The 19774-nt window shown below is 41.7% G+C and overlaps 3 protein-coding genes across 7 annotated transcripts in view; all 3 read right to left on the bottom strand.

The window, feature by feature from the left end:
• dvl1a (dishevelled segment polarity protein 1a) overlaps positions 1-2275 on the bottom strand; it is a 46740-nt gene extending 44465 nt beyond the window's left edge. For both annotated transcript variants that reach the window (XM_031804025.1, XM_031804024.1), the window contains exon 1: positions 1837-2275. In XM_031804025.1, coding sequence (XP_031659885.1) covers positions 1837-2006 — 170 coding nt within the window. In that variant the 5' untranslated portion in view covers positions 2007-2275. The remainder of the gene's footprint in view (positions 1-1836) is intronic.
• An 803-nt stretch (positions 2276-3078) lies between these two features.
• Positions 3079-14761, bottom strand: mxra8b (matrix-remodelling associated 8b). 4 transcript variants are annotated; one of them, XM_020458872.2, is made up of 10 exons: positions 14354-14761; positions 11027-11050; positions 10522-10827; positions 10319-10420; positions 9740-10213; positions 4925-5089; positions 4718-4748; positions 4517-4599; positions 4298-4351; positions 3079-4174 (listed from the first exon to the last, which is right to left on the bottom strand). In XM_020458872.2, the coding sequence occupies exons 1-10, from the start codon at positions 14370-14372 to the stop codon at positions 4149-4151; spliced, it is 1284 nt and encodes a 427-aa protein (XP_020314461.1). In that variant the 5' UTR covers positions 14373-14761; the 3' UTR covers positions 3079-4148. The 4 variants fall into 4 exon arrangements, with proteins under 4 accessions (XP_020314461.1, XP_020314459.1, XP_031659948.1 ...); XM_020458870.2 differs by having other exon boundaries at positions 4916-5089; positions 14354-14537; XM_031804088.1 differs by having other exon boundaries at positions 4292-4351; positions 14354-14536.
• A 148-nt stretch (positions 14762-14909) lies between these two features.
• On the bottom strand, positions 14910-19733 carry aurkaip1 (aurora kinase A interacting protein 1). Its single transcript, XM_020459860.2, has 4 exons — positions 19613-19733; positions 18075-18191; positions 15936-16405; positions 14910-15251 (listed from the first exon to the last, which is right to left on the bottom strand). Exons 2-4 carry the CDS (start codon positions 18124-18126, stop codon positions 15135-15137), a joined length of 639 nt encoding a protein of 212 aa, XP_020315449.1. The 5' UTR covers positions 18127-18191; positions 19613-19733; the 3' UTR covers positions 14910-15134.
• Positions 19734-19774: the final 41 nt, after the last annotated feature.

Below are 19774 nucleotides of genomic sequence, written 5' to 3'. Positions count from 1 at the left end.
ACCTCCTATTATTGGAGGTGTCCATGTTGTCTGAATGTATGGGGGCAGGGGGGGGCGTGGGGCGCAGGGCGAGAGGTCAAACACCTTCTATTAACAAGAAACGTTTACCATCTCTATAGGCCTGTATGACTGGGGGAGTATCAGTCTGCGCAGAAAGACTGAGTGACGACAACATAATAATGAGCGCAAAGAAAAGGTTGAGAGGATGTACTACTTATAATAAAAACATGGGTCTAACTACAATCATTCATTCTTATATTTAGCATGTATGATGAATTACTCATGAACGTTTCCTGTATTAATTCTGAACTATTACTAGTAAATGCCGTTTGAGGAAAAAAAGAGGGTATATCCCCTCTACAATAAAGAAATCTGTGAATAGACCATAGGTTATGGTCAGTCAGTCATATACCAACCTATTTGATGACAGTGATAATTCATAAAATGTCTGCTGACATGCCACCAGGCCACAAAGAAAAAAGTTATATTGCTATCACTGGAAATCTTTTGGCCAAAATAGTCCACTGTACACTGTACATTCACAGGACAATAGGCATAACTATAAAAGCAGTGACATGGGCAATTACAACGCGCGTTACTTATTAAATAGAGTATTAGTGTTAGCAAGGTTGTTCGTCACATTTACGTGAGGTATGTCAAGCAAATTCTTGCGCTACATTAGACGATTAAGGCAGGCCGTCAGTCCACGACACTCGCCTCTTTCAGGGGGTGCTCTTCTACCGGGCAGCCATGTTTCTACCCAGAGCATTTTCAGCTGATTTGCGGCCTACAGTCCCATGGCGAAATGACAAAAATGGTCAAATCCAAACAACGAAGAGTAAGCTTTTAAATCAACGAGATGATGTTTAACCCATTCGTTGTAACATGTACGACGAGCATATGACGCGTTGTGTTTTCCATGTTCGCTTGATTCACCTTCTGCCTAGCATCGGAGGATATTACCTTTGTATGTAAACGATGTGTGTGTGTTTGTGTGTGTGTTCGTGCGCGTGCCTGTAAGACAGAGGGCCATGAGAGGGATACATGATCCCTACTGTGACCATTCAGTCAATTGGAATATTAAAGAAGCTTATTTGACGCATCAGATGAAATGTAATAGCCTATTTTATTACATTAAGTAAGATTAACAAGACATATATATGTCAAAGTTGTCATCATAGAGTCACGCAGTCACGTTTGATGGCTGTCTCCTGAAAATCATGATTGGCTACAGTTAGGCTATGTGGCCATTATCGGCATCAATCTCCAATCTACTTTTTCTGTTCTTCTCTCTCTTTATTCCCTATTCACATACGTGCTCCAAAGTCATAAACACACAAGATAAACCTGTCTGGCAATAATTCATTTGGATTCGACCCCGAGCTAGTGCCAAACAGCGAACATGTGGAGGCTTTGTCAACGTAGCATATCATGTTAGATATGCTTATTACATGACGATGACCACACAGCGCAGCCTTATAAACGTCCAGGCTACAGTAACCTCACAACCAACATCGACAACAATATAAGCGGATCACGTTAAGTGTCATCATGGGATATTGGTGTGACGGGTTCGAACTTCAAATGAGGATCTATTATATTGCGCATTGGATACAATGAATGAACAGGTGCCAAACAGCAGATTAGACACCGCACACTCCTGCGCGAATGTTACAATGTTGCAACCTTTGTTGTGAAATTGGACACATGGTTGTCAGTGTAACCAACCAGGGCTGGGCTACATGTTTACTTCTATGATTAAAAAAAAAACACACAAAACACAAGATTACAACATACACGGCGAAGAAATTGTACGCTTTCATGGTGGCTACTTACCCAAAATCCTGGTCCATGGATTTGAAAAAGAATTTGTAGCTATTGACCGGACGATTGTTAAGGACATTCTTAAAATCCGCTAAAGTGACTTTCTCAGGAGAAACGGGTAATTTCACTAGATAAGGAGTCTCCTCCTCGTCAATGTGATATATTATTTTAGTCTCCGCCATGAGAGTGAGGGTAGGACAATCATTGACACAGGAAAGGAACAAGGGTTGGCAGTGCAATAATAAATAGGTTTATGAGGCTGTCTGTCTATCTATCCGTCTAAGACGAAATGCTACCGTGACAGCATGAATAAATATAACTGTAGACCTCACGCTGGAAAATAAATAACCTTGTCTTTGATAAATTAAGTAGAAATCTAGACATAATCGAGTTCTAAGTGACTGTATTCCAGCTCCAATGTGTCTCGGTACGGTGGCTCTCTCGGTACTAAAACAGGAAGGGACGGTCCACATCCTTGCGATATCGAGTTGGGAATATTTCAATTTTTTCCAGTAATTCGTTAGCCATTGCTGTCATCTAGTGGTGTGTTTAAGCTAGACTGCTAATGTTCTCCATTATACGGTACTAGTCACAGATAGTACTGCAGTCTGCACCATAAAGAAAGAAGGGATTGGAGAACACATTTTATTCAGTTAAATCTTTGGTGTTGATTTTCAGTAATAGTTTTAACTGTTGATAATATTGATAATTATATTGATTAATAAAAATATATATATATAAATATATTAAATCATTATATTCGTTATTATTAGCCTTCTTTACAGTCATCTAAGTATTACAACCTAGATACAATATATCCAATACCCGATATCATTGTAAATCAATGTAATAATTACTCATTTATTACAATAATTATGATAATTATTGTCAATATTATCATCAAGGTGTACAGATTTTCTTGATCACCTTTCCGTCCAATTCGTCAGTAGGTGGTAGTCTTGTGCTGCTGTACAGTGGCAGCAGCGTCTATCTACAGCCACTGTTTGAAAGCTATGGAATGAATGGTGGTTTCTAACCTCTACCAGCCAATACTCTTGACCATTAAATGACAAACGTTATTTTCTTGAATAAGGTTCATTTCAATTTTTCTTGTTAAGCTCTCTCTTCAAGAAAATCTTATTTAACCATTGATTTAAAGCAATGGGTTTGGCTTTAGATGTTCTTCCTATTCATACAACAGGAGCACAATGTACACATTGTAATAGAATTATTAAAATAATGGTCAACCCAGTATTGTTTTTTTAATTAATGTTTATTAGAGTGAAGATAATGAACCAGCATGCTACTGCACAGATAACTTGCTTGTAAGTAAAGCTTCCAAACTGACAGTGTCAGGACCCCTTTATCCAATTAGAGTAATTGAAAAATATGACGTCTTCTACAAACTTAGTCCTCTTCGTTCCCATTTCTACACGAATCCTAATAACCCAGATTGCAAGATGCGTTGGCTTGTCAACTTGACAGCTCCAAACTTTAGTGTACTGCAAGCATGCATTACACAAATAGACAATCCCTCACATGCAAACGTACATATCCTAACATACATTCCTAAAAAACACATCTGGATTCTGTTCAAGGCTTGTTTTCCTGAGTTCCATTACATGTATAGCCTTCTTTGTGGTCCATGATCGTCAATCACAAATGGATTTGGTAAGGATACAGTTATAACGTCTTATTACTCCTTTATAAGCAATCTACCAATGAATAATTAAAAGCCTGACTATAAACTACTTATGACTCTTTACAGAAAGGATACGTTGGCTTAATGTAATGTGTTAACAGTCAATTACAGCAAGATGTGGAAATATTTTTAATAAACTTACTCAACGCGTTATGAGCTATGAAATCACACATGGAACACGACAGTTCTCCCACACACATTAAAAAGGCACCATGCATTCTGAAAATGAAAAGTTTGAAGGGTGAATTAAAGGAATACAGTGACAGAGAGTGTTTTGTTACATACAAAAAGGTTGTACAGTACACAGTGTTATTGATCTATAAAATACTTGACATCAAATATCTGTGTAATACAAAATCAAAGACATATCTAGCCATGTTAAAAATCACAGCAGATCAGAATACAGACTTTACCAGTATGGAAATATAAAACAAACGTTGACTGGCGCAGCAATAGAAATGTTTTGGTAAGAGAGTTTGGTAAGGGGGTGTCTATAAAAAGAGAAAGCGTCCCCCCCCCCCCCCTCCTGTCCTCTGCTTTGAATTCCACCATTATAATCCTTTACTTCCTTATCCTGTACGTCTGCCCTGGACCAGCCAGCAGCATATCAGCTATTTCTGTCTCACTTCCACAACTTTCCATCCATTTCTAGAGAGAGATATGGAGGAGGGAAGAGAATAATAGGAAAGAAATGAGAAGATTAGCAAAAAGAAAGCCATTCAATTAGGCATGAAATTGTGGTTTGGAGCCCATAATGTCACATACATTTACCTTTATTGCGGTCTTTGGACATATCTCTCTCTTTCAGTAAGTTGTTTTTGTAATCTAAGGATAGAAATGCAAAAGGGTTGGTCATTCAATTTGACATGTCATGATATAAACCATACGGTATGAGCTCTGTGCAGCAACAGTCATTATTGATACCAGTCGCCCTGTTCAAACTCTCTAGTCGATATGAGGTAGGGCTTACAGGCAGCATGGGAGCCTTACTTGAATTCAGGTGTTCCTGGTTGCAGACCTTCAGCTCTGTGGCGTCCAATGCAATGTCCCCATGGTCAGTCACATGACCCCTCCTGTTTACCAGTAAGAGAGGGAAGTGGTTAGTCATAAAAATTCAGTGAGTTCAGGTCCTCCTTAAAATGAGTAATATTCTCATTATCAAGTGTGACCGCTTACTAAATCGGTTCTCACCATTTAGATCTTTGCAGGTCATACTCCAGCCCTGAAACAAGATTAACACACCTTTAACATACCATTTACAGGTCACAAAATCACACAGCCACTCAACTGATTTAAATATTAAATCAAGGACATGTGTAAATTGAAGCACATTCAAAGTGTGTCTGTGTGTGATAAAGAGACAGAGATACATACAGTAGAGACACCCACACACGCTACCTCTCTTTCTGCGTCGTCGGGTAAGCACAGTGACTATTGTGATGATGAAGGCTAGGAGGAAGAAGGTAGCCAGGATGTAACCCAGCTGCTGGAGGAAGTGCCCTCGGTGCTCAGGGAGGATGACGTTGACGACTCGTGGCCTCTCCAGTTCAACCACGTTGTGGCCTGAAGGTGTGAGGACAACACTGTGGGTTCACTGGTCTGCTATGAACACTCATTGTGTTAGAAACACAGGCTGGTGGTGGAACATTATATCACGTTTTGTTTTATCCATGTTGAGTGAAATTAATGATCGTATATAACCAATACATGTGGTTTAATTTGAACTGAGTGTATAAGACATTAAGAACACCTTCCTAATATTGAGCTATAAAAATCCTTCTTTCATCAGTCTCCTCCCCTTCATCTACGCTGATTGAAGCAAATTTAACAGGTGACAATCAATAATGGGATCATAGATTTCACCCAGTCAGTCTGTCATTGAAAAAGCAGGTGTTCATAATGTTTTGTACACTCAGTGTTTTCCATTGATATTGCATTTTGAACGACAATTACATGTTTTTTCTGCATAATTGAAAAACAGTTGTGCCACTATTTTTAGGCTGGTTTTAATTTATTTCAGAGACCGTGAGTAAAGGAAGAATTGACCTGGTTCAGCTGTAATGACTTGCATAACATAAAAAGAGAAATACCGATTAACTAAGAAAGAGGAGAGGGAGGAAAGGAAGGACCGAGGGGAGGAATTCTGTTATGTGCGGTCAGCCTGTCCAAATTAGTTTTCCAGATATTTACCTTTTCTCATAAACACAGACAATGTTTTGCAAAGTATAAAGAATGAACCCTAGCTGTTGCTGCCTCTCTGTCCTTGAAACTCCACCAGTCTGACTGGTCAGTGTAAGCAGACATTTGACAACACTCACCTCACAGTCATGCTCTGTGCAACACAAACACCACGTCTGCCAGGTTTCAGACAATTAATTAAGCAAAATAACAGAGACGGGGGAGAACGGGATTTGCTAACTGTGAAAACCATGTGATTTAAATCAACGAAAATAGCTATTACAAATTGGCATATCAAATTGTTACTTCCAAACCGTCTGCACACAATAACATGTACCATACCTTCCCATTACACAATTATTGCACCATAACCATCAATCAGCTTGCCACTGTTACACAGGTCTCTCTCACCTGCTGGGTGAGAACAGAAATGATAGTCATTGGGGATAATGATGGTGGAGACCTGTATTAACCAAGCCTGGGAAGGCTGATGACACTAAAAATACTTTTGCTTTCCATCACCTAGAGGCATTTGTTTCTTTTAAATCTGTTCTCCTTGGCCCATCCTCAGATACAGTACCAGTCAAAAGTTTGGACACATCTACTCATTCAAGGGGTTTTCTTTATTTGTACTATTTTCTACAGAATATAATAATAGTGAAGCCAACAAAACTATGAAATAAAACATATGGAATCACATAGTAACCAAAAAAAGTGTTAAACAAAACAAAATATATTTTAAATTCATCAAAGTAGCCACCCTTTGCCTTGATGATAGCTTTGCACACTTGGCATTCTCTCAACCAGCTTCATGAGGTAGTCACCTGGAATGCTTTTCCAACAGTCTTGAAGGAGTTCCCACATATGCTGAGCACTTGTTGGTTGTTTTTCCTTCACTCTGCGGTCCACCTCATCCAAAACCATCTCAATTGGCTTGAGGTCGGGTGATTGTGGAGGCCAGGTCATCTGACGCAGCACTTCCTCAACTCTCCTTCTTGGTAAAATAGCCCTTAGCCTGGAGGTGTGTTGGGTCATTGTCCTGTTGAAAAACAAATTATAGCACCACTAAGCGCAAACCAGATGGGATGGTGTATCGATGCAGAATGCTGTGGTAGCAATGCTGGTTAAGTGTGCCTTGAATTCTAAATCAATCACAGACAGTGTCACCAGCAAAGCACTACCACACCACCTCCTCCATGCTTCACAGAGTTCATCTGTTCACCTACTCGGCGTCTCACAAAGACACGGTGGTTGGAACCAAAAATTCAAGGTTTCCACCACTCTAATGTCCATTGCTCATGTTTCTTGGCCCAAGCAAGTCTCTTATTATTGGTGTCATTTAGTAGTGTTTTTCTGTATCAATCTGACCATGAAGGACTTATTCACGTAGTCTCCTCTGAACAGTTGATGCTGAGATGCGTCTGTTACTTGAACTCTGTGAAGCATTTATTCGGGCTGCAATCTGAGGTGCAGTTTACTCTAATGACCTTATCTAATGTCCATTGATCGTGTTTCTTGGCCCAAGCAAGTCTCTTCTTGGTGTCCTTTAGAAGTGGTTTCATTGCAGCAATTCAACCATGAAGGCTTGATTCACGCAGTTTCCTCTGAACAGTGGAACTCTGTTGCATTTATTTGGGCTGCAATCTGAGGTGCAGTTAACTCTAATGAACTTGTCCTCTGCAACAGAGTTAAGTCTGGGTCTTCATTCCCTGTGGCAGTCTTCATGAGAGCCAGTTTCATCATGGTTTTTGCGACTGCACTTGAAGAAACTTCAAAGTTCTTGACATTTTCCGGATTGACTGACCTTCATGTCTTAAAGTAATGATGGACTGTCATTTTTCTTTGCTTATTTGAGCTGTTCTTAACATAATATGGACTTGGTCTTTTACCAAATAGGGCTATCTTCTATATACCACCACTAACTTGTCACAACACAACTGACTCAAACGCACAAACTCCACAAATTAACAAGGCACACCTGTTAACTTGCATTCCAGGTGACTACCTCATGAAGCTGGCGGAGAGAATGCCAAGAGTGTGCAAAGCTGTCATCAAGGCAGAGGGTGGCTACTTTGAAGAATCTCAAATTTGTTTAACACTTTTTTGGTTACTACATGATTCCATGTGTGTTAGAGTAGAATATATAGTAGAATAATAGTGAAGACGTCAAAACTATATAGAAAATAGTAAAAATAAAGAAAAAACCCTTGAATAAGTAGGTGGGTCCAAACTTTTGACTGGTCTGTATGTTATGACACATGACTGATTAAACTAGCCTGAGGATAGGTATTAGCTTGAGGCAGGCTTAAAATAAGAAATGAGCGGCGGACAGATACCATCCCTGGGTGGATCTTGCAAACTGCACCAGTCTTACAGAACAAATTGTATTGAATTAATCTAATTCAACACTTCCCAAGTGGCATCAGAGTTGCTAATTATCTCTTGTCTGTTTTGAATGTTGTTAATATGCATGAAACTGCAGTGTCATGGTCAAGGTCAACTATCTCTGGAGAACAATTAGTCTTGCCTCAGTTCTCTCTCTGTATCTCAGCTGTTGCCTGTTTCCATTCCCCTGATAGATCAGACAAGAACTTACACGCAGAAACACAATGTGACATGTGCCGTGCAGAGGTCACACAGCGAGTGGTTTTAGTCTTGTTGAAAGACTGTGGTTAATTAGCAAGCCAATGAGCTGAAGGAATCTGACCTGGTCTGCATTTCTGGTTATTTTCTATTCTAAATGTTTTGGCTGACTTATCCAGGTTCTGGCGCTCACAACAACACCGAGCTCTACTTTAGCTTGCCATAAATGATTACAGTGTAACAAAAAAGTGGGATAATGGCTGCTGCAATTGCAGAGGACGGGGATAAGAGTTGGCTGGACTTAACAAGGGAAAAAGCACAACTAAGTAGAAGAAAGATGAAGTCACAAAGTAAAAATCAAAGCAAAGAACTGAAGATATCTCTGCATTGATCCATGTGCATTTCTTCCCTGCATACTTTACAATGCTGTTAAATGGATCAACCCATCTTAAAAAGGACAAAGGAGGATCCACATCTAACACTGAACCAACCCTTGCCAACACCTCCCCCACTGTTCCCCTTTCATGTCCCAGCTGGTCCAGGTGCTGAACAGATGTAGCACATTTCATCCTTTTGCTGATAAACACGCCCCAACCAGAGGCCAGGGAGAAGGAGAGAATCAGACTAGTGATGGAGAGAGACTCTGTAGACAGGTTACTGTAGAGAGATAATGAAACTTAGAGACGAACAGAAATCCCAATTCACCAGTTGCAAAGCCTCACCATGCGCCCTCCTTCCCCTGGAGTCTGGCTTGACTGCCCCTGTTGAGCTAGAATGGCTCCTCCTGTAAACTAAGCCATTTGCTCAACTACAGAAAAATTAAAAAGGTCTCCAATGAAAATGAGAGCATTTCGGTTTTGGACAATTAGTGGCCTTTCAGACTGGCTGCCTGCAGCCAACAGTCAGATTCCCCAAACAAAACCCCCTCCCTTTCTCAACACTCCAGGGCTCTCTCCCCCTCGCTTGTCAGCTCATCTGCGGCCAAATGCATTCTTTCATTCTTTTTTTCTCACCCTCTTTTTCTCCATCTGTTTCTTTTGTTTTTGTTGCCTCTTTTGCCCACTCCTTCATTCCCTCTTTCTCTCCGCCTTCCTCTTGTGCAGACGGAGAAAAAGTTTGAGAAGAGATCTGGCACAAAGATGCACTGACATAACTGGCCAAAAATGCCTATAAATATGACCAATAAATATACCCCAGGAACAGTGTTCTCAGTTAGACACAGGCTGCTGTAAAGACAGGCAGACACAAACACCAATCAGATTAGGGAAAACGAAGCTCAGGGAAAATGTGAACGAGAATATAGAGAGAAGATAGAATGATTTATAGTTGAAAGGAAAGGAGAAAGGGCTTTATTCTAACTATACCCGCCATGCTCTGATGAAGTTGAAAAATGGTTCACACTTCCAATCAGAGAATAAACCCTAAGAGAAAGGGATATGCAGAGTGTCTTACTTGGGTCGTCATTGGGGAGTGCGTGGGGGACAGCAGGAGCTGCAGTGGGGACCAGAGGAGGTGGGGGGAGTGGAGGCCCCACCATGAGTCTGAAGATGCGTCTCTCGTGCAGGCCACAGTAGTGGTGGTGCAGGTGGCAGGAGTACAGGCCCTTGTCAATGGGCTGCAGGTTAGATATGGTCAGAGAGAAGTCCCCTACAGAGAAGGCATCCTCAGAAACACTCATCTTATCCACAGGGAAGAGCGGTCCATACTGTCTGCGCTCTCCGGAAGCGTACAGGTCCACCAGGCGGTCAGCCAAATCAGGTCTCACCCCAGGGGGCTGCCAGTCCCAGTGGGCTACCTGCTGCTGCTCCTCCTGCTGGCCGTCCGTCCACAGGGGCCGCCGGTTCACACACGGCAACACCACCGAGCTCCCCAGCAACACCACAAACACTGTCTTGTCCCCGTCCCAGTACCGCTTCTCCTTACGGGCTGAGATGGAACAGGGTGAATAGCATTTTTCATTTAAGCATAATAGATACTGTATGGAAGACTATTCAAATCATCATGATTCAGATACCTATTGTGGATAGTCACCTGACTTGGTGGTGTTGAGTTGTATCTTGATGGATTGGTGCAGCTGGCAGTAGTGGTGGTGCAGGTTACAACTATAAACACCTCGGTCAGCTGCTCCCACATCTGGCATAACACACATTCCAATGACATTTTCTCGAGTAACATAAATTAGTGTAATATTCTGTACAGTCATGAGCATACAGTATACCACGGGCCCAACTCACTGTTGATGACGAGGGAGAAGTTCCCGTCAGTGAAGGCGGTTTTGGGGATGGTTATCCGGCCCTTGTTGAACCCATTGTAGACTCTCTCTTTGACCCCGGGGGACATGTCCAGTATCCTCTCCACAGAGTACTCTGGTATGCTCCGGACCAGGTCCCAGTGGACCACCCTCTGGCGGTCCTTCAGGCGGTCCCGGGTCCACACCATGCGGGGGCTGTTGCAGGGCAGTACCGCCAGGGTCCCAGCTGGGAGGGTGATGTTGCGGGCCTCCACCACCACACCTAGACTGCTGCTGCTCTGGCCCCATGCTAATGCAACACACACAGGACTTATTTGTACATTTTGCAACAGGAAAAAAACACACAAAATGAAAACATTTCTCAACAAGATAATGGAGAGAAAAAAACATAACCCTAAAAAATACTAAATGTAAACAGCAAATAGAGGCATAAATGTTGTGGATAAAAATGTGTAATACAATCAAGGTTGCATGTTATGGGGACTTACCACTGGGCATGAAGACAGCAGAACCTGAAACAAATAACAGAAAATGCCATTGTCATCATAGGAACCATAACTATTCATCTGGCAGGGTAGGACCTGAGCTGACCACAGAGTTGTGGTCACTGCGCTGTTGTGAACGGATAGCTTATACAGTAGTTAAGGCTGGCTGGTCGAACAGCTGCTTCAATGAGACAACTGGTTGGAGGAAGAGTCAGAAAATAGGTCAAGAGAAAAAACAAGAAGGGGCAAGAATGAGACAGGGAGAAGTATATACACTTCTCTATATTTCAATGTTTCGCCTTTTGGGACTGAAGGCATTCCCGTAGCAGGTCTGCTATTTCTAACCCAGATAGTCACTAGGCGCTATTATGTCTGCTGTTTACCTAAGGGCCAGCTGCAGAGAGAAGCATATAGCCCAGGCAGCAACACAGAGGCTCTATTCATTCCCCTGCTAAGAACTGTCAAGGCCAAAGTTCTGGGGGTAAACACAGTCAGCCAGTGCCCACTGCCACAGCCCAGCGCTACAACTGGGTGACCATTACTTAGATCATAGATGCCTATTGTATTTCATACACCAATGTTAAGGGAGCTATTCTCGATCAATCCTAGAGGTTTAGCAGGCAGGCTTATGTTTTGTTTAAATTAACACCATAAAAATGGAAAGTCAAGTTATTAGAGTTTTGAGTAGGCCTATGCTGTTTTTAAGGGGTAGTTGTGGGGTTTGCAGAGACAGTAGATACCAGGTGTTTTGTTCATCTGCTGATCTGACAGAATCCCCTCACATGAGGAAAAGTGATATGACTCAGGGAGACTCGTCAAATCAAGTGGTTAAAAACCTCTACAGGATCAGTAGGTGCCCTGCGGGATGGTTGAACTAATGTAGGCTAATGTGATTAGCATGAGGTTGTAAGTAACAAGAACATTTCCCAGGACATAGACATATCTGATATTGGCAGAAAGCTTCAATTCTTGTTAATCTCACTGCACTGTCCAGTTAAACAGTAGCTATTACAGTGAAAGAATACCATGCTATTGTTTGAAGAGAGTGCACAGTTATGAACTTGAAAATGTATTAATAAACCAATTAGGCACATTTGGGCAGTCTTGAAACACTTAACAGAAATGCAATGGTTTATTGGATAGGTTTAAAACTTTGCACGTACACTGCTGCCATCTACTGGCCAAAATATAAACTGCGCCTGGTCTTTCATAATACGTTATGGCCTCTCTCTTGCATTTCAAAGATGGTACAAAAAAAAGACAAACATAAAACATGTTTTTTTCTTTGTATTATCTTTTACCAGATCTAATGTGTTATTCTCCTACATTCATTTCACATTTCCACAAACTTCAAAATGTTTCCTTTCAAATGGTATCAATAATATGCATATCCTTGCTTCAAGTCCTGAGCTACAGGCAGTTAGATTTGGGCATGTCATTTTAGGTGAAAATTGAAAAGGGGCGGATCCTTAAGGTGTTTTAAGAGCGTTGGGCCAGTAACCGAAAGGTCGCAGTTTCGAATCACCGAGCCACAAGGTGAAAAATCTGCCAATTTGCCCTTAAGTAAGGCACTTAACCCTAATTGCTCCTGTAAGTTGCTCTGGATAATAGTGTCTGCTTGCTTAATGACTAAACTGTCAAATGTCACATGCTCCAAATACAACTGGTGTAGACTAACAGGAAATGCTTGCTCATCTCCTCTGATGCATTCTAATACAGTCCTGTCATGGTTTCACATCAACTGTGATTTTTACTTATTTACGGTCAGTAAACTTACTCCCTATGTGATTAGTTGCTGGTCTCTAGGGGCATTGAAATAAAATTTATTTCAAAGGTTCTCCTACGATTAAAATGACTATTTCTTGTTTGGTGAAGTCATTGAACTTGAGGTGCTGATGTTTCTTATGATATAACCATCTAGACGAGGCAATGTCTCATCTCTAGTATCAACATGTTTATGCGAGTCCATGAGCTCAAGCGTAAGTCCAAGGTTGGTTATATGTGTGCCACTATGCTGGAGAACTGTGGTATGAGCAGCACTGAAGGACATAAACAATTCTGTGGACAGAAAAATATATATAATAATCATGTCTCCTTGGTCTCTGGTGCAGACATACAAAACTAACCCTTAAAGATTTAACTACCTGCTCCTGAATTGCCATGTTAAATGACTGACACTTTCACAATAACTTACATCTGAAGGTGAATCGCTACAGTAATGATACACATTACTGAATGTGGAAAAATGATTTAAGAAAAAAAAACATGAACATGCTGTATTATTTTGCTCAGGAGGGTAATATATAGTTTAGTTGCACAAACAGAAAGACCGTTAGTAATTTTTTTTTACAAAAAATAAAAAATATGCAGGATTTTTTTGCTCCCCCAATGACACTGTAGTTTGAGGAGCACACAGCACAGCTCAGTAATAACTCAACCAAGCTGCAGATTCAGCTATATACACAAGGGTCAATTCAGAGACACTCTTTGCTCTAGAAGGCACATCCTGCCTGATAAGCATCATTTTGTTGACATTATGCAGAGGCTGGAATCAGTCAATATCTGAATCTGTAAACCGTCCCTAACAAGAGGGTATGAATTTCCTGTCCATTCCTGTAAATCGCAGTTTGCCTCTAGCCTAGGGCATGCATGGACACTTGATACGCAGAATAAATTGGTTTCCTTCCTACCAACTTCTGCAATGACCACGATATTGGTAAATCATTCAATGAACATTGTCATTATAATTAAAAATTTTAAGTAAGAATTCATGAAAATCGGTGACTCTACATTTTGATAGCCTCCTATATTGAATAACATTGTCTAAGGCCCTAAATTGAGTTTAAGTGGTAATCCCTGTATCTTGAGTAACTCCAGCCCACTTATGGTGAGACTCTCCCTCATTTACTGGCACATATAATGACAGGCTACAGGGATTGTGCTGACTCTCCCACTCTGACCGCAGTTAACTCAAAACACATTGGAGTGAACCCATAAGAAAAGCACCCAACCGCCACCAAATACCCGAGGCAGACATGATTGTCCATTCTTCTTTACCCATTTTACATAAGAATTTTGTGATATACAGAGTACATTTAACAGATCATTGATGCAGGGGTACAAGGTATTTGAGGTAGACATTGTCTGTACCTAAAGGCAGGGTAAAGTTACTAGGTATCAGGATAAATACTATACCCATGCTAAATACGTTTAAATGAATCTGCATTGACTGCATTGATGCAGGGTCGACTAACTTTATCATTTTGGCGCAGGGTCGACAAACATTGAAGCTTTTGTTCCGTTATAGTAAAAACAAAACTTGGAACTTACTCAGAAACAGCAGCAACATGTCTTTGTCTTTCTTGTCCAACTTCACCTCGAAAGCTGGGAGAAAAGATGGTAGGCTGCAACACGGAGATGTGTGTGCATCAATGGACAGAAGAAAGCAACACCTGAAGAAAGTGCGTCAACAACAAAACGACAGACTTCTCCAGAGTCTAGACCAGCAGGGTATGCCCCTCCTACACGTGCCTGTGAAACCCTACACCTCCTGGCACTGCGACAGAGAAAACAGACAGAGTGCATCTTCTCGTCTCCTGCTTCACATTGGCATCTTTGAAAGTGACCACTTCTTCTGACCTAATATCACGATACCAGAATATTGTTTTACCATTTTGTCACTCACTGAACAACAATGGACTATGTCAGCTTAACATCTTTCAGACTCCCAAGTTCAATGAAACAGAGGCTGTACAATACTGCCACTCACTGTTTCTCTCAGGAAACAGCAAAGGAAAAGGTATAAATACAATAATGTAGCAGCCTATGCTAAGCAGGTATGAACATACTGGTATGATATATTAAATAAGATTAGTAGATACAATTATAAGGATGGGAAACAAAGCTTTATTGTTCATTTTCACTTACTTACAATGAACATCACACTCAACAGGAGAGAACATCTGGAAAATGTCCAAATCACTGACAAGTAGCAAAGGAGAGCAGGCTGCTCTGCTGTGTTTGAGGAAAAGCGTACGTGTCCTGTTATGACCCAGTATGTGGGTCAGTCAGCAGTGTGCCAGAAGGCTTTCAGCCTTGCATGTACTCTTCTTCATCCCCTCTTGGACTTGTACTGTTTAATGAAGATTTTGGGTGTGTTCCATCCCTCTGGGGCTTTCTTCAGTCCAGCTCTCATCCAGATCCTCTGCAGATCCTTCTCAAAGCGTTTCTGCACACAAGTACAGAAAATACACTATTAGAGCGCTCACAGGGACTGTAATAAGTGTTACACTCTGTTCAAAGCAGTGGGGACATTATTACTGAGGTAACATAAGCTGCGAGTGATAAGCAGTTAAAGGGATAATTAAGGATTTTGTCATTTTTAATTGGACCTTTATTTAACTAGGCAAGTCAGAACAAATTCTTATTTAGATTGATGGCCTACCGGGAAAAAGTGGGTTAACTGCCTTGTTCAGGGGCAGAATGACACATTTCAGTTCGGTTCTGGGATTCGATCTGGCAACCGAAACACTCTAACCACTAGGCTGCCTGCCACCCCAATGAGCAATAGGGCCCATTATCTATTTCCCCAGAGTCAGATGAACTCGTGGATACCATTTTTATGTCTCTGAATGCAGTTTGAAGGAAGTTAGAGGTAGCATCCAACAGATACCGTTGGGACTTCCAGTCACTGAGCAAACGCCTAGTTAGCATTGGTTTGTGAAACTACCTCTAACTTCCTTCATAATGGACAGAGACACAAAAATTGTATCCACGGGTTCATCTGACTCTGGAGGAGTAGATAAAGGGACTCATTGCCAAAATCCCAGAGTATCCCGTTAAGAGTTTATACTCATAAGAACAACAATTAAGAGCACGACATTCTCCTTCCATCTCCAACCAAAACACTGACCTGCTTCTTCTTCCTCCTGCCCTCCAACACCCTCCTTCTCAGGAACTTAGTGCGTTTCAGCAGCTTCTTGTACTTGTGCCTGTTCATCTTCCGCCGCCGGATCTCCAGCACGTTCTTACAGCTGAGGGGCGTGACGGAGCCATCACCCTCCTCCAGTAGAGGGACTGCAAATGGGGGCAACACCTTGGTGTCCACCATCACATCTCCTTCCTCCAGGGGCTGAGGAGCCTCTAGCAGGGGAGGGAGGGAGTAGTGCAGGGAGAGCCAGCTCTCCAGTGGGGACACTGATAGATTACGAGGGACGAGGAACTCTTCTAGGTCTGGCTCCAGTGCCACCCACGGTTGAGGAGGCTGTGAGTTATCTGCTGCCGTTCCATAGTTTCTGGGTTTTCCATTTAGAGAAGAGCAGCAAGCAGGGAAGACGGGCAGTAGAGATCCACGCAATGACTGTACTGGAGTCTGAAGTGCACCTGAGCGTTGAAGGAGCATAAACAGAATTGTATCAGTTTACCATTTAAGTGATAGTGCCACATTTTAAAGTGGAACTGACAGCATTTTAGAAACATAAAATGGTATTAAAATCTGTTCATATACACCCCCAGGAAGAATATGACACTTTTAAAACATTTTCTGACAAGCAAGCACTTAGATATGGTCATTTTGATAAATTCTTAGAATGTTTGGGAATTGCTTTTACTAAGGCACCTGGGAAAATTCTATAGCAATATAGTGGGAAATCAGCCATGCATTTGGACAATTAATAGACACTGCAGTAAATAAAACTGAAAACATCCGTCTCGTCCAGGACCGGAGTCTACACAGACCGGTTTACCAAAGCCAATCAGAGCTACAGTAGGCCTTTATTCAAACAAGCCATTTTCCACCCAGGCCTGCCATCATTCACTTTGAACTGGACTGTGTGTTTAGTCAGTAGCAACAGCGCAACCTAAGATCATTAGAACGCATTCGCCCCAAAAATATACTTGAATGGATTTCTGCAAATATGTCAATACCGCATGAATCCTCTTACTTTTGGGAACTTTACAGTCCTATTGATCCAACAACCATGAAAGGGTAGGCTCTCTCTCCCTCAGTTATCAACAACTAATGCTAACCAGAGCAAGATGAGCTCAAATCTAAGAAGGAACATTAGACAAACTCTCTCAAACTGTTCAGCTAGTTGGCCGTCAAAATTCCACTGATAAACGATGGATAATTGTAGCCTCCTCATCGTTCTGCGGCTTGCCTGCAACCGAGCTAAACGGCTAAAGTTGGCAAGCAAGCTACTTTGACACAAATGAGAGAACACCTCCCCCTGACCTTTTTACTTGCCCTAGCAGAGCTGGTTACATGTTATCTAGAGCGTTTGTGACTTACTTATTTGTTTTGCCTACGTTTACTGACACCGGTCCTATTTTAACAGGTGTTGAGCGTTCGAAAATGCATCAGTTATTCTGAGCTCTGGCACACAGACGAAAGTGCTCCGAAATCGAGTTGAGTGAATTTGCGATCGCAGGAGAAATGCTACCTGGATAAGTCGTTCAAGTTCTTGCTAGCTAACCAAACGACACCAGGATCTCTAGCCATGTATAGCCACCGAAAAAACAATATGAGGGAGGAGAAAGTGACATGACATCCTCCCAGCTAGCGTTAGGCGCTGTGTTTTTAGCTTGCTACATAAATAGATACGCAAGCCTATGTTATGACTGACTAGTGATCATTGCCCTTGCTCGTTTGATTTTATTGACAGCCTTAGTTACATTCCTCTCTTTTTGTCATGGAAACCGAAGCAACCGAATGGAGGCAGCAAACAATGCACCAGGCCAGCTGTGAATTACAACCTGATAGCAATATGTTTTGGACTACCAAGAAATGTATTGGTGAATTATATTTATCATGCATTGACCTGCATCCATCTATTCTGCCAACAATGCTTTAGTGTACGTCATGGAATGTTGAGTCAAATATAACCTCCATTTAAAACCTCTTATAAAGTTGGTTTTGTAGCATAAACTGGTCATTTGACCTTTTTTTTTACTGATATTATGATGGTCTGTTTCACATCTGCTAAGTAGTTAAAATATTGTCAGTTCCACTTTAAGCTAGCTATAGATCTGATGTGTGTCTTGACAAACTTACCAGTTGCTCTGCAAAGCAGACTGAGGCGAGGGGCCACCCTTGAGATAAACATATCTACGATTATTCAAGTGGAGTCATCAGGAATGAATGAGTCTGTATGCTGCTCCACTGTGTGCCCTATGAAAAAAATGTTAGAGACGATTCATGTCAATTGTAAAAACCTTCAAGTTCCTTGGTGTTCACATCAACAACAAACTACCATGGACCAAGCACACCAAGACAGTCGTGAAGAGGGCACGACAAAACCTTTCCCCCCTGAGAAGACAAAGGATTTGGTATGGGTCCTCAGATCATCAATAGGTTCTACAGCTGCACCATCGAGAGCTGGCTGCATCACTGCCTGGTGTGACAACTGCTCGGCCTCCAAAGACAAGTCACTACAGAGGGTAGTGCGTACGGCCCAGTACATCACTGGGGCCAAGCTTCCTGCCATCCAGGACCTCTATACCAGGCAGTGTCAGAGGAAGGCCCTAAAAAATGTCAAAGACTCCAGCCATCCTAGTCATAGACTGTGCGCTCTGCTACTGCCCAGCAAGCAGCACCTGAGCGCCAAGTCTAGGTCCAAGAGGCTTCAAAACAGCTTCTACCCCCAAGACATAAGACTCCTGAACATCTAGTCAAATGGCTACCCAGACTACTTGCACCCCCCCCCCCCCCCCCTCTTCTACACTGCTCTGTTATCATCTATGCATAGTCACTTTAATAGCTCTACCCACATGTATACAGTATCTCAATTACCTTGACTAACCGGTACCCCCTGTATATAGCCTCGCTATTGTTATTTCACTGCTGCTCTTTAATTATTTGTTATTTTATATCTTTTTTTTAAAGGTATTTTTCTTAAAACCGCATTGTTGGTTAAGGGCTTGTAAAGTAAGCATTTCACTGTAAGGTCTACATTTGATTTGAAGTGTATTGCTGGTACATAGTTTACACTTCAGGTAGTGCCCCCTTAGATATAGCTACGAACCGCTTTGATACAGGGTGATGTTCGTAGCAGGTTAGGAAAGTATTCTCGCTAAACTTAACCTACTATGTCCGAACGTTAACCTCCGTCTCCTAACCTGCTACGTTAATTATTATAACATGCTGCGTAAATTATACTAACCTGCAACGAAAAAGTCACTATCGCAACTGAAAATAGTATTTCTCTTAACTAATTTAGCTGAGACACAACCTTTTCATACCGCTTTGATACAAGGTGATTTTCGTAGTACGTTATGAAAGCATTTTTGCTACCACCTAAGTCTCCTGATCTTCTACGTTAATGATCCTAAATCTACTGCGTAAATTCTCCCAACCTGCTACGAAAAAGTCACTTCGATATCAAAGTGGCGTAAAAAGAGTAGCTGCTGACACGTTAGCTTAGAGATTCTGTTGATTTCTGACTGGTTGTTAGCTCTCTTGCTAACACTATCATGGAGTACTCGTCTCAAGGAATAATCCCAAATAGGCTTGACACGTTTAAAAAGTTATGCTGTGTACTAACAACACAAGATTAAATCGGTAATTAAATTCATATTTTCGCAATGACTTACTTGACACTAGCTACAAGCGTAGCTAACGTTATCAATGATTTTCGTTTTTCAATGTGACTCCGGGAGACAACTTCCGGTCCACCTAAAACACTCTTCCTCTTTTCTTGTTACAAAATCTCCCTAGACATGGTTCCGCCTCAGTAATGACCTGAATCTGCTCAA

This window comes from Oncorhynchus kisutch, linkage group LG24 (assembly GCF_002021735.2).
Source record: "Oncorhynchus kisutch isolate 150728-3 linkage group LG24, Okis_V2, whole genome shotgun sequence".
In the NCBI taxonomy this organism is placed as follows: domain Eukaryota; kingdom Metazoa; phylum Chordata; class Actinopteri; order Salmoniformes; family Salmonidae; genus Oncorhynchus; species Oncorhynchus kisutch.
Note: the sequence above shows the minus strand (reverse complement) of the source record. Positions and strands in the feature narration are given on the sequence as shown.